The 15,463-nt window shown below is 42.9% G+C and overlaps 1 protein-coding gene across 3 annotated transcripts in view; it reads left to right on the forward strand.

Moving 5' to 3' along the window:
- Positions 1-15,463, forward strand: part of SH2D4A (SH2 domain containing 4A) — a 74,892-nt gene that overhangs the window by 48,385 nt on the left and 11,044 nt on the right. For 2 of the 3 annotated variants that reach the window (XM_060136564.1, XM_060136563.1), the window contains exon 8: positions 1,814-1,944. In XM_060136564.1, the coding sequence (XP_059992547.1) occupies positions 1,814-1,944 (131 nt within the window). Of the gene's footprint in view, positions 1-1,813; positions 1,945-2,086; positions 2,306-15,463 lie in introns of those variants that run through there. The other variant, XM_060136565.1, reaches the window with a different exon arrangement.

The following is a 15,463-nucleotide window of genomic DNA, read 5'->3' on the forward strand; positions in this document are numbered from 1 at the left end:
GGGGTCAGTAGTTATCTTCAGGGCTTTTTCCTAATGGGGATTCTGTCCTCAGAGGAAGCAGGAGGTGGACCATTTTCTCTTCTATGATTATTTATACTTACTCAGTTGAAAGGTTCCATCTGGGGACTTGGGGACCAGCACTAACTGACCATGTTCTACAGAGTGACAGTTTGGGGAACCATTTTTTCCTTATGACAACAAGAGAGGCCCCTCAACGTTGTGCCTGGGGCACGGAGTGTGAACTCCTGCGCAGGTGCCTCCCACACCCGAGCCTGTCACTGTGTCGGGCCTCAGGTCCCCGCAGGCTATGTGCCTCTCCAGGCTCCCCCAAGGGTGGAATACAGCTTGTCATACACCCGCACCCACAGTATTTTTAGAGCACAGCTTATGTGACTGACAGCAATGAAGGTGCCTTTTTTTTTTTTTTTTTTGCGGTACGCGGGCCTCTCACTGTTGTGGCCTCTCCCGTTGCGGAGCACGGACTCTGGACACGCAGGCTCAGCGGCCATGGCTCATGGGCCCAGCCGCTCCACGGCATGTGGGATCTTCCTGGACCAGGGCACGAACCCGTATCCCCTGCATCGGCAGGCGGACTCTCAACCACTGCGCCACCAGGGAAGCCCTGAAGGTGCCTTTTAATGAGGGTTTTAAGACGATGTTTTAAGCTCCAGTAGCTCATTTTTTCCAACTTAAGCCACTTGCATGAAGTGCTTTTTGTGAGGTGGCCAGACCGGATGGTTTCAGGGCTGGGACTTCAAACAGTGATGACCAAGGTCAGCTAGGAGCCAGCCCAGGGAAAGACAGACACAGGCTGTCCTTGGAGTTTCTGCTTTACCTCCAAAGATTTCCCGAAGAACAGAACCTAATCTGAAGGCCGGGAGGAGAACTTAACATGTAATCTCATGTGTGTGCAGTGTCTGCTCCCTTGGAAAGTCAAGTATTATAAGCTGTTTTCTCCAAAATGCTATGTATGTATGTACATGCATATACATCATGTGTATATATCTGACATGTATGTCACATGTAACTCCTGGTAGCATGTGTTACCATAAAAGAGCATAAAGAACGTAATTTACATGGCAGGATATTCCGGTAGCTCATCCAAACTTGTTGTTTTTACATTGAATTCTGCTCAGAATTTGTGGGTCTGGAACTTGGGAATACATTTGTTACACTGCAGTATTAGTTTTTATAGTGGAAATTGACTTAAGTTCTGCTACTGAATTTATTTCAAATCCATTCTGCTGCCTGTATCTTTCTCTTAACCTATCTTCAAACACTCCTCTTGCTTTTACTTTTTATTTCTGAGACTGCCTTTTAGCAGAACTCTTCAAAGTATGGGAGAGAAGGAAGCAAGTCAGAGAGGTTAGTGGCAACAGAAAGAAGAGGAAAGTGAATGATGAAAGTGTTAGGGAGAAAGTTTATTCTATTGCATCTGGTTTCCTCCTTTTGCAAGTACATGCTCTCCAGGAAAATATGGCTGGGGGTGTATTTCACTTTTTAATGCTCATTTTGTCAAATTTTAATTAATGGAGCTTCTCATTCATATTAAAAATGAATTAAAATCTGTGTGTCGGTACAGCAGCAGCTCACGGCTAGCCTGCAGGACTGGAAGGGCAGGTGACAGATCTGCTCCCTTCTATTCCCTGCCCTGAAGGAACCGTGTGACAACTGTGCGCAGGGTCACACCCCGTGAGCTCAGCTGCGAGGCCAGATCTTCAGACGTGTTATACTCTCTGCGTGTGTGTGTGATTTTTGAAAGCATTATTTTCCAATAAGTTGAATCTAACTTGAAACCCTTCATGAATGTCAGAAACCAGGCAGCGGCAAGGCCGGCGTCCCACTCGGCCCATGCGGACATCGTGCGCTGGTTCCGGGAGGAGCAGCTCCCGCTGCGGGCCGGCTACCTGGGCACCTCGGACAGCATCGCCCCATGGTTCCACGGTGAGTGCACGGCCCCGCCCCTGGTAGTGGGTGAGCCGGCTCGGCCTCCAGGCACGCAGGGTCAGGGCTGCCTTTCACCTGAGCTGCCCCCGAAGAGGCTCTGACCTTGTTCTCACAGAGCAGCTTTTCCCGGCTTTCTCAGGGAGCTGCAGTCTCACAACCAGAGGCCCACGCCACGGTGGCTCCCAGCACGGGGGTGATTCATCACCCCGGACGGGCACCACCACATTGTAAAGCAATTATACTCCAATAAAGATGTTAAAAGAAAAAAGAAAAATGCAGTGATATCACAGCAGAAACCCCCATCCCTTATCTTCACTAAATATAAAATTATTTTCTCCTGGTTATTGCTATTACATGATTTTTTCATATTCTGGTGTGGAGGAAGATGATATTTAAAATAACCAAGAGAAACCAAATATTGATTTAATGAAACACAACTGTCTAAAGCCTTTTCCTCTGAAATAAAAACTAAAAATCCTTCTCTGTTAGGAGTATGGAAAAATAAAAAACAAAGATCTCCTTTTGTGTGGGGCCAGTAGTTATCTTCAGGGCGGAGGGAAGGCAGGCCCCTTGGGACGGCCCCAGATGGCAGCGCTGTCATCCGTCCCCCACCCAGGGAGGGGCTGGTGTGGCCTCTGTGGTTGGCCGGAAGGTCTCGGGCTGAGTGACCTTGAGCAGATCATCGTTCTCCGCAGTGATTCCATTTATCTGAGCCTCACTTTCCTCATCTGTTAAGGGAAGGGGTGGGACTTTGTGATCTTGAACTTAAAAGTTGACCCATGCGGTTAAGGCTGCGAAGTGGGTCTGTTGGGGGCTGAGCAGAGGTCAGCTCGTAAAGCACGTCTTCATTCGACCCTTGAAGCTAGGCTCATCCAAGACTCTGTTTACCCAGCGCCTGCCTCACCGACCTCTCCGTTTCTTGAACTTCAAGAGAAGGAGGTGCCTTCCTGCCTCGACTGGCTTCCACGAGGTCTGTGGTTGGGTTGGACTCACTGGTCCCGTGGACAACAAAAGCTTTTTTTTTTTTGGTCGCACGGTGCGGCACGCCGGATCTTAGTTCCCCAACCAGGGATTGAACCCGTGCCCCCTGCAGTGGAAGCACGGAGGGTTAACCACTGGACTGTCAGGGAAGTCCCAACGACAGCTTTAAGACAGAGATCACATCCTCTCATGGAACACACTTGTCCTAACGGGTATCTCGGTTTGAGTTATGTTTAAGGCTACTTACTCTCTTTTCAGTAGGATCGTCTCACACATAAATAAAGCCACAAAAGCAAGCTCCCAAACACACAGCATGGCAAACTCCTCTAAAAAGAACCACGTTATCTGCGGTAGGCTCATTGCCAAAGAGCTGCCTTTACAGGTACAGCACAGCAGCCTAGTTTTCCTGGAAAGTGCATGTTCTTTGGCGATTTAGGTTTTGTAATTGTCCATCCCCAGAGGAGCCCCCCAGCCCAGCCCTCCCGGGACCAGGTCCTTCCTTTCCATTCTGCTCTGAAGACACTGGGGGAAAGAGTGACGACAGCATCAGAAGATGAATAGAAAGAACATGGTCAGTGACCCGTCTGTCATGGTCAACTCCGCTGCCCCACATTGCCTGTTTTTTTTTTCCTTTTTAAGATAAGCAGTGAGGAAATCAGCCACTTTGTAGCTTCTGTGTCACTGGGCAGAAGATGCTGTCATCCCTGATTGAAAGGGTGGTAGCTTTTTTAACAGCAGGGAGTGAGAAATTCAAAGTGTTGGTGTTATTAAAAATCCTGATACTTCAATGGGCAGATCTGTTTGAAACAGTTGCTACAAGCTAGGAAGACACAGTCAGACTAAAAATCTAGTTGAAGCTTTGGTTAAAAAATAAGACTCTTGAGTTTTACATATAATTTATTAATTGTTATTGAGTTATTTTTATTTATACAAACATCATAGTTATAAACAAAGCAAATAATATGATACAATAAAATAAGGTAATAATAAATAAATACACAGCCAGGTAGTCAATGTAAATCATTATCTTCAGTTTTAAGAAGACAAAATTTCACATTTCTATCACAAAGAGAAGATGGATCACATCTTATCTTTTGGAAATATAATTGTTTATTTATCAGGAAGCCTGTTTTGAAATAGCGGCATGGAAGCTCTTCTTTATTGGTTTGCCATATTCCATTCATTTTCATGCACTCCGTTAATCACCCTTCCTAAATTACTGTTTTGGCCACCTACTCTTCCACCCCACAGAAGTTTCTATTTCACCCCTTTCTCTTAATTAGCTTTGGGTAAGGTGGGGCTGGGTAGGAGGAGACCAGGGAAGTGAGGGCTGCTGGGCCTTTGGCGTGTGGGGCGGGTGGCAGCTGCACGCTGTTGGTGAGACAGGAGCCCAGGAGGATGCAGGGACCTGGGGGGGACAGTGCACTCGTTTGGGATATGATGAGTGTGAATGTTTTGGGGGGCCGCTGTGTGAAAGTATCCATTTGGCAACAGGTTAATGGGCCAACCCTCCGAGATAATAGATTGGATCGTTAGCCCATAATTAAAAGCATGGAGGGGATGAGACTTTCCAGGGGTGAGTTGGGAAGATGGTAAGAGAGGAAGACCAGGCACAGAACCTGAGGGAGTGCCAGCCACCACTCAGCGCAGTGGCAGAGAGGAGCAGAGACCCCTCCGTCTCTGTCCCAGGCTTGGTGGGTCCGAAACCTGCTGGGCAGGCCAGCCAGAGGGAGAATGGCCAGATTGGTGGCTCAGATCCAGAGGCTGTCCACCCCCTGGCAGATTCTTTCTTGCTCAGGGAAGGTCAGTCTTTGTCCTGTGAAGGCTTTTAACTGATTAGATGAGGCCCACCCACATTATGGAGGATTTTCTCTCCTCGTTTAAACATGATTTTTCTTTTCTTTCTTTCTTTCTTTTTCTTTCTTTTTTTTGTTTTTTGGCTGTACTGTGTCTTCCTTGCTGCACGTGAGTTTTCTCTAGTTGCGGGGGCTACTCTGTTGTGGTGCACGGACTTCTCATTGCAGCAGCTTGTCTTGTTGTGGAGCACGGGCTCTAGGCATGCAGGCTTCAGTAGTTGTGGCTCATGGGCTCAGTAGTTGCTGCTCACGGCTCTAGAGTGCAGACTCAGTAGTTGTGGCACATGGGCTTAGTTGCCCTGTGGCATGTGGGGTCTTCCCAGACCAGGGATCAAACCCGTGTCCCCTGCATTGGCAGGCAGATTCTTAACCACTGGACCATGAGGGAGGTCCCTAAACATGATTTTTCTAATTATGAAATATTTTAAACAAGAACAGTACAGAGGGAAATATATCTAGTGCCAGTGATGAAACATGTTATAGCTACTCTCCAGATACAGTGAATGTTAAAAACCATATTTACTTCACATCTGCTTTTATTAAGAAATAAATCCTGACAGAGAGAATTAAGGCTTCTTTTTTATTCCCTTTTTGATTCTATTTCATTCTCTCCTTCCCAATGGGTGAACCACTCTTCTGAAGCTGTCCTTTCCATCCATATTTTTATACTCTTATTATATATATGCATACCTGTGTATTTCTATAAAATATATTTTAAAAATATAAAACATAGGTATATATATGTTTCTATAAAACAGAATATTGTGTTTAACATTTACATGGGTATCATGTTATAGACATTCTTCTGCAATGTGTGTTTTCTCTCAACATTATGTTATCTGGGTTTTTCTTTGTTTATAAATGTAGACTGGCTCATTCATTTTACCTGTAGTGCAGTGTTGTATGATATATGTTATTTAAATATTTATAATACACACACTATAAAACACATAATGCTTTATTTGTGTTTAACGATGATATATATTTTATTACACACACATATCATTATTCATTCATCCCTTCTCCTACATTTGGTACATTTTATTGCTATTGCAGAAAATGATGTGGTATACACCCTGAACATGTCTCATTGTAGACATTCATGATAATTTCTTCAGGGTATACATCTAGAAGTGGAAATGTTGGGAGGTAGGGTATGTGCATCTTTAATTATATTAAATATTGCCAAATGCCTTCCAAAGTGATTATACAAAGTTATACTCCCACCAGCTATACTTGAGAGTTTTTCTTCCTATATACTTGACATACGTGGTATTGCCAGACTTCTTTGTTAATCTAACAGCCTGCGGTGGAACCACCTTAATTTAATTAGCATTGATTTGTTGTCCAGTTAGCCTTTTTTTAATTAGTTTATAAAGAATTTATTTTTCCAATTCTTACATTAATTTCCATGAAAAGCCTTATATTGACTTCTTTATTGGTTAAAAAAATCAAATATTATTCACCATGATTTTTTTTAATGTACTATTTTTTTAACATCTTTATTGGAGTATAATTGCTTTACGTTGTTGTTAGTTGCTGCTGTATAACAAAGTGAATCAGCTATACTTATACATATATACCCATATCCCCTCCCTCTTGTGTCTCCCACCCACCCTCCCTATCCCACCCCTCTATGTGGTCACAAAGCACGAGCTGATCTCCCTGTGCTATGCGGCTGCCTCCCACTAGCTATCTATTTTACGTTTGGTAATGTATATAAGTCCATGCCACTCTCTCACTTTGTCACAGCTTACCCTTCCCCCTCCCTATGTCCTCAAGTGCATTCTCTACATCTGAGTCTTTATTCCTGTCCTGCCCCTAGGTTCTTCAGAACCATTTTTTTTTTAGAGTCCAGTTAGCATACGGTATTTGTTTTTCTCTTTCTGACTTACTTCACTCTGTAGGACAGACTCTAGGTCCATCCACCTCACTACAAATAACTCCATTTCGTTTCTTTTTATGGCTGAGTACTATTCCATTGTATATATGTGCCACATCTTCTTATCCATTCATCTGTCGATGGACATTTAGGTTGCTTCCATGTTCTGGCTATTGTAAATAGTGCTGCAATGAACATTATGGTGCATGTCTCTTTTTGAATGATGGTTTTCTCAGGGTATATGTCCAGTAGTGGGATTGCTGGGTCATATGGTAGTTCTATTTTTAGTTTTTTAAGGAACCTCCATACTGTTCTCCATAGTGGCTGTATCAATTTACCTTCCCACCAACAGTGCAAGAGGGTTCCCTTTTCTCCACACCCTCTCTAGCATTTATTGTTTGTAGATTTTTTAACTTCTTTTTTTTTTTGCTGTACGCGGGCCTGTCACTGTTGTGGCCCCTCCCGTTGCGGAGCACAGGCTCCGGACGCGCAGGCTCAGCGGCCATGGCTCACGGGCCCAGCCGCTCCACGGCATGTGGGATCCTCCCAGACCGGGGCACAAACCCGTGTCCCCTGCATCGGCAGGCGGACTCTCAACCACTGCCCCACCAGGGAAGCCCTGTTTGTAGATTTTTTGATGATGGCCATTCTGACCGGTGTGAGGTGATACCTCTTTGTACTTTTGATTTGCATTTCTCTAGTAATTAGTGATGTTGAGTGTCTTTTCATGTGCCTCTTGGCCATCTGTATGTCTTCTTTGGTGAAATGTCTATTTAGGTCTGCTGCCCATTTTTTAATTGAATTGTTTGTTTTTTTGATATTGAGCTCCATGAGCTGTTTATATATTCTGGAGATTAATCCTTTGTCCATTGTTTAATTTGCAAATTTTTCTCCCATTCTGAGGGTTGTCTTTTCATCTTGATTATGGTTTCCTTTGCTGTGCAAAAGCTTTTAAGTTTCATTAGGTCCTATTTGTTGAAGTTTGTTTTTATTTCCATTTCTCTAGGAGGTGGGTCAAAAAAGATCTTGCTGTGGTTTATGTCAAAGAGTGTTTTTCCTATGTTTTCCTCTAAGAGTTTGATAGTGTCTGGCCTTACATTTAAGTCTTTAATCCATTTAGAGTTTATTTTTGTGTATGGTGTTAGCGAGTGTTCTAATTTCATTCTTTTACATGTAGCTGTCCAGTTTTCCTGACACCACTTATTGAAGAGGCTGTATTTTCTCCATTGTATATTCTTGCCTCCTTTGTCATAAATTAGGTGCCCATACGTGCATGGGTTTATCTCTGGGCTTTCTATCCTATACCATATCCTATATTTCTGTTTTTGTGCCAGTACCATACTGTCTTGATTACTGTAGCTTTGTAGTATAGTTTGAAGTCAGGGAGCCTGATTCCTCCAGCTCCATTTTTCTTTCTCAAGGTTGCTTTGGCTATGTGGGGTCTTTTGTGTTTCCCTACGAATTGTAAAATTTTTTGTTCTAATTGTATGAAGAATGCCATTGGTAGTTTGATAGGGACTGCTTTGGGTAGTAGAATAATTTTCACAATATCGATTCTTCCAATCCAAGAACATGGTGTATTTCTCCATCTGTTTATGTCATCTTTGATTTCTTTCATCAGTGTTTTATAGTTTTCTGAGTACAGTCTTTTGCCTCCTTAGTTAGATTTACTTCTAGGTATTTTCTTCTCTTTGTTGTGATGGTAAATGGGATTGTTTCCATAATTTCTCTTTCTGATTTTTTGTTGTTAGTGTATAGGAATACCAGAGATTTCTGTGCATTAACTTTGTATCCTGAAACCTTACCAAATTCATTGATTCGTTCTAGTAGTTTTCTGGTTGCATCTTTAGTACTTTCTATGTATAGTATCATGTCATCGGCAAACGGTGAGAGTTTTACTTCTTCTTTTCCAATTTGGATTCCTTTTATTTCTTTTTCTTCTCTGATTGCCATGGCTAGGACTTCCAAAACTATGTTGAATAAAAATGGCGAGAGTGAACATCCTTCTCTTGTTCCTGATCTTAGTGGAAATGCTTTCAGTTTTTCACTATTGAGTATGATGTTTGCTCTGGGTTTGTCATATATGGCTTTTATTATGTTGAAATAGGTTCCCTCTATGCCCATTTTCTGTAGAGTTTTATCATAAATCGTTGTTGAATTTTGTCAAAAGCTTTTTCTATATCTATTGAAATGATCATATGGTTTTTATTCCTTAACTTGTTGATATGGTGGATCACATTGATTGATTTGCATATATTGCAGAATCCTTGCATCCCTGGGATAAATCCCACTTGATCATGGTGTATGATCCTTTTAATATGTTGTTGGATTCTGTTTGCTACTATTTTGTTCAGGATTTTTGCTTCTATGTTCATCAGTGATATTGGTCTATAATTTTCTTTTTTTGTGATGTCTTTTTCTGGTTTTGGTATCAGGGTGATGATGGCTTCATAGAATGGATTTGGGAGTGTTTCTCCCTCTGGAAATTTTTGGAAGAGTTTGAGAAGGATCAGTGTTAGCTCTTCTCTAAGTGTTTGATAGAATTTGCCTGTGAAGCCATCTGGTCCTGGAATTTTGTTTGTTGGAAGATTTTTAATTACAGCTTCAATTTCATTACTTGGAATAGGTCTGTTTATATTTTTAATTCTTCCTTGTTCCATCTTGGAAAATTGTACCTTTCCAAGAATTTGTCCATTTCTTCATGTTTGTCCATTTTATTGGCATATAGTTGTTTGTAGTAGTCTCTTATAATCCTTTTTATTTCTGTGGTGTCAGTTGTGATTTCTCCCTTTTCATTTCTAATTTAATTGATTTCAGTCCTCTCCCTTTTTTTCTTGATGAGTCTGGCTAAGGGTTTATCAATCTTGTTTATCTTCTCAAAGAACCAGCTTTTAGTTTTATTGATCTTTGCTATTGTTTTCTTCATTTCTATTTCATTTATTTCTGCTCTGATCTTTATGATTTCTTTCCTTCTACCGACTTTGGGTTTCCTTTGTTCTTCTTTCTGTACTTGCTTTAGGTGTAGGGTTAGATTGTTTATTTGAGATTTTTCTTGTTTCTTGAGGTGAGATTGAATTGATATAACTTCTCTCTTAGAACTGTTTTTGCTGCATCCCATAGGTTTTGGGTCATTGTGTTTTTGTTGTCATTTGTTTCTATGTATTTTTTTTAAAGTTTTTATTTCCCTTCAGTGATGATAATAGCTACTCTTTTTTAAAAATTATTAATTAATTAATTTATTTTGGCTGCATTGGGTCTTCGTTTCTGTGTGAGGGCTTTCTCTAGTTGCGGCAAGTGGGTGCCACTCTTCATTGTGGTGCTCGGGCCTCTCACTATCACGGCCTGTCTTGTTGCGGAGCACAGGCTCCAGACGTGCAGGCTCAGTAGTTGTGGCTCACAGACCTAGGTGCTCCACGGCATGTGGGATCTTCCCAGACCAGGGCTTGAACCTGTGTCCCCTGCATTAGCAGGCAGACTCTCAACCACTGTGCCACCAGGGAAGCCCTATGTATTTTTTTATTTGTTCGATTTCTTCAGTGATCTCTTGGTTATTTAGTAGCGCAGTGTTTAGCCTCCATGTATTTGTGGTTTTACTGTTTTTTTCCCTGTAATTGATTTCCAATCTCATAGGCACTGTGGTCAGAAAAGATGCTTGATACGATTTCAATTTTCTTAAATTTACTGAGGCTTGATTTGTGACCCAGGATGTGATCTATCCTGGAGAATGGTCTGTGTGCACTTGAGAAGAAAGTATATTCTGCCACTTTTGGGTGGAATGTTCTATAAATATCAATTAAATCTATCTGGTCTATTGTGTCATTAAAGCTTCTGTTTCCTTATTTATTTTCTGTTTGGAGGATCTGTCCATTGGTGTAAGTGGGGTGTTAAAGTCCCCTACTATTATTGTGTTACTGTTGATTTCCCCTTTCATGGTTGTTAGCATTTGCCTTATGTATTGAGGTGCTCCTAAGTTGGGTACATAAACATTTATAGTTGTTATATCTTCTTCTTGGATTAATCCCTTGATCATTATGTAGTGTCCTTCCTTATGTCTTGTAACAGTCTTTATTTTCAAGTCTATTTTATCTGATACGAGTATTGCTACTTCAGCTTTCTTTTGATTTTCATTTGCACGGATTATCTTTTTCCATCCCTTCACTTTCAGTCTGTATGTGTCCCTAGGTCTGAAGTGGGTCTCTTGTAGACAGCATATATATGGGCTTGTTTTTGTATCCATTCAGCCAGTCTGTGTCTTTTGGTTGGGGCATTTAGTCCATTTACATTTAAGGTTATTATTGATATGTATGTTCCTATTACCATTTTCTTAATTGCTTTGGGTTTGTGGGTCTTTTTCTTCTCTTGTGTTTCCCGCCTAGAGAAGTTTCTTTAGTATTTGTTGTTAGTTTGGTGGTGCTGAACTGTCTTAGCTTTTGCTTGTCTGAAAAGCTTTTGATTTCTCCATCGAATCTGAATGAGATCCTTGGTTGAGTAATCTTGGTAGAGTAATCTTGGTTGTAGGTTTTTCTCGTTCATCATTTTAGGTATATCCTGCCACTGCCTTCCGGCCTGCAGAGTTTCTACTGAAATATCAGCTGATAACCTTATAGGGATTCCTTTAAATGTTATTTTTTGTTTTTCCCTTGCTGCTTTTAATATTTTTTCTTTGAATTTAATTTTTGTTAGTTTGATTAATATGTGTCTTGGTGTGTGTCATCTAGGGTTTATCCTATATGGGACTCTCTGTGCTTCCTGGACTTGGGTGACTATTTCCTTTCCCATGTTAGGGAAGTTTTCAACTATAATCTCTTCAAATATTTTCTCAGACCCTTTCTTTTTCTCTTCTTCTTCTGGGACCCCTGTAATTTGACCCCTGTAGTGCATTTAGTGTTGTCCCAGAGGTCTCTGAGATTGTTTTCAATTCTTTTCATTCTTTTTTCTTTATTCTTCTCCTCAGCAGATATTTCCATCATTTTGTCTTCCAGCTCACTTATTTGTTCTTCTGCCTCAGTAATTCTGTTATTGATTCCTTCTAGTGTATTTTTCATTTCACTTATTGTATTGCTCATCTCTGTTTGTTTGTTCTTTAGTTCTTCTAGATCTTTGTTAAACATTTCCTGTATTTTCTCAATCCATGCCTCCATTCTATTTCCGAGATTCTGGATCACCTTTATTATCATTACTCTGAATTCTTTTTCAGGTAGATTGCCTATTTCCTCTTCATTTTTTTGGTCTTGTAGGTTTTTACCTTGCTCCTTCATCTGTGACATATTTTTTTGCATCTCATTTTTTTTCCCTTTGTTTTATGACTGGGATTGTGTTCCTGTCTTACTGGTTGTTTGACCTGAGGCTTCCAACACTGCAGTTTGTAGGCTGTTTGGTAGAGTTGGGTCTTGGTGCTAAGATGAGGATCTCCGAAAGACCTCACTCCGATGAATATTCCCTGGGGCCTGAGGTTCTCTGTTAGTCCAGTGGTTTGGACTCAGAGCTCCCACCCCAGGAGCTTCAACCCAACCCCCAGCTCATGAACCAAGATCCCGCAAGCCGCACTGGGTGGCAAAAAAACAAAACAAAACGATGTAAAAAATAAAATTAGACTAGGAAACTAACAGCTATGTTAGAAAAAATATAAAAATTAAAATATAGATGAAACAACAACCAGAAGGTAAAACAGAACCACAATAGTGAAAAAGAGGAGGAGGAAAAAAAAAAGGTGGAAAAGGCCTTGGTTGTGGAGGGTGGTGCCTAAGCAAGGGTGAGGGTTGGGCAGTGGGCGGGGCCTATGCTCAGGACCCACAGGGCTGGAAAAGGTGGGGGGTAGGGGGGTGGGGCTTAGGCTCAATGGAACATAAGGGACCCAGGAATGCCCCCACCCCTGCTTTCAGTGGGTGGGGGACCCCACCTGGGAGCCTAGCAGGCCTCCTGGGCTCGAGTGGGGGTGCAAACACCCTCCTCTCCTGCTCCTCGCATCCTGGAGGGCCCCTCCCACCTGCCTCTCCTGATCTCCCCAGCCTCCCTCCTATGTCCCCAGGACCCACGTGGTCTGGAGTGGGCTTTAGAGGGTGGGAGATCGGCTTGGGAGCTTAGCAGGCTCCCCAGGCCCCAGTGGGCAGGGCAAACGCCCTGTGATCCTCTCCCACTCCTCTGGTCCTGGAGGGCCCCTCCCGCCTGCCTCTCCTGATCTCCCCAGCCTCCCTCCTATGTCCCCAGGACCCACGTGGTCTGGAGTGGGCTTTAGAGGGTGGGAGATCGGCTTGGGAGCTTAGCAGGCTCCCCAGGCCCCAGTGGGCAGGGCAAACGCCCTGTGATCCTCTCCCACTCCTCTGGTCCTGGAGGGCCCCTCCCGCCTGCCTCTCCTGTTCTCTCCCCGCCTCCCTTCTATGTCCCCAGCACCAACCCAGCCCCAGGGGGACCTCTGAAGGCGTAGGACCTGGCCTGAGAGCCAGGCAGACTTCCCCGGCTAACTGGGCAGGGGAAACGCTGGGCTCGCATCCCCCCGATCTGAGCCTCTGAGGGTCCCCCTAGGTGTGGGAACCCCTGCCCCCTCTCAGTCACCCCTCAGGGGCACCGGTCCTGTCCAGCCTCCATTTCTCTTGCCCTCTCAGTCCCTGCACATCGTACCGGTTCGCTTGGGGGTTCCTCTCATCTCCTTGGGCATTGGGGCAGGTACCCTAGTTGTGGGGAGATGCAAAGTCTGCGTCTTCCCACACCTCCATCTTGACTCCACCCTGTAATTTATTTTTATATATGATATGTGGTATAGAGGCTTGATTTATCCTTTTTCATACGAGTGGCCAGTTGTCCCAACATCATTCCTTAAATAGTCCTTCCTTTCTCCACTGATTGGTAATGTCAAGTTTTAAAATGCTCGTTGGGATTTTTAATGGAATTGCATTGAATTTGTAGATTAATTTGGAGAGGGAATTGCCATCTTTATGTTATCATATCTTTCCGCCCGTGAACATGGTAAATGTCTCCTTATATTTCTTTTTAAATCATTAAATAAATTCCCCATACATGGCATGCACTTTAAAGAAAGCAAACCAGACTTTAGTTGTATGTACTTATATTTTTTGTTTCTATTTTGAAAGAGATTTTTTAAAGTATGTAATTGGTTGTTGGTGGTGTAAAGAAGTTATGTTTTTATATATTGATCTTGAGTCCAGTAACACTGTTGGACTCTTATTAATTCTACTGTCAGAGTATTCTGTTGGAGCTGTAATATTTCGAGGGCTAACGTGGGCCAAGCATTGCACTGCACTCTTGAAGAAGGTAACTTTCATTCCCACTCCATAGAAGAAGAACCCAGGAACTAAGATGGTAGGTTCTTTCCCCACCTGTGGTGGCAGAGGCAGCATTCCCACCCAGATCTATTTGACTTCAAAGCCACAGTGTATCTGCACTAGGACAAGTGAGAACGCCCATGTGGTGCTTTTTATTAACCTGTGAAGTTTAAATCAGTGAACAGTAATACCACAGAGATTTGCTTCTCTGATAAATGAACGAGGTCACTCAGTCTCACAGTCAGTGGTGAAATGGGAGTGTCAAAGAGACCTCATTCAGCTATGTCTTGCCCCATCCTTGCCTCTGAGAATAAGGGAAAAGCACGCTTTTGTCTGGACACTGTTTTGCTCACTTCCAGGTGGGATTCCAGGAAGCAGTTATTTGACATACAAATGCTCCAAGGCCACAGGGTTTGGAGTAACAGAAGTGCAATCTTATTATGATTGTGGCAGTAGGTACCCAAATTATGCGTTTGTCAGAATTGATCTATGACACACTTAAAATTGGTGAATTTTATTGCATGTAAATGATATCTCAAACTGATTTTTAAAAATTTAATGCCCCAAAGCAGCACAGAGTTTTCTTAGCTCCTAGCTCGGAAAGGTAGTATGGTGCAGGCTTAGTACCAGACTCCAAGATGGATCACTGGGTTTCAGGTGTGTTTTCTCCTCTGTAAATGGGTATAGTATCTACACCACAGCACTGTTTTTTAAGTAAGTCAGCTGACATGCGTGAAGTGCTTAGGGCCTGGTGCAGTGTTTCTGTTGTAAGCAGAACCGATCAGCTTCCTATTGGAAGTTCACCCCTCCTGTCCTCCCTGCCCTTCTGTTCCTCATCACCCTCACCCCACCACAAAGTATTGTCTTGAGTAGCAGCGTCACATACGAGGAAGAGGCAGCACTTCAACAAAATAGATCTTAATTACTGCCCAAACCATCCTACGCTGTTTCCTCAAGTATTTACTTAGGGCCTGTCCTTTAAAAGCCTAGAGCCCTGGAGGTCACCCCAGAAGGCAACAGTAATTTGGAAGGACCAGCGGATAGCCACCCCACAAACAGGGAATAAAGCTGTGTGGAAAGTTCAGCATAACAAGCAGTTAGGGTTGAGTGTGGGGTTAGGAGGGAGGATGTGGTGAGATGGCAGTGAGTCCTAGGGTCACTGAAGCGTGTCTTCTCTTTTCTAGATTTATAATTTTCTGAGTAGTGTAGTTGTTAAGTCTATTTGGTTTTGTTTCCTTAAGAGGGATTGTTTTCTTCTCTGTTCCTCACTGCTTATCTCCTCGCATGCTTGTGTTGAGTTCAGGACTGTCTTCACACTCGAATATATCCTTGTTTTTATCCATTTCATTCTTGCGTGTGGCCACCCTATTAGAGCGCCTTTTGGTCTGGACCGTTTGTGCAGTTGGTGATAAGTGTTGGGGAGCCTTCCTGGCCAAACTTAACACCCCTCTGAGCAAAGTCATTTCACTCATTCTGTTTCCTGCTGTGAGGCTTCAATGTGGGTAGATATGTAATTA

Source organism: Lagenorhynchus albirostris, chromosome 21 (assembly GCF_949774975.1).
Source record: "Lagenorhynchus albirostris chromosome 21, mLagAlb1.1, whole genome shotgun sequence".
Taxonomy (NCBI): Eukaryota; Metazoa; Chordata; class Mammalia; order Artiodactyla; family Delphinidae; genus Lagenorhynchus; species Lagenorhynchus albirostris.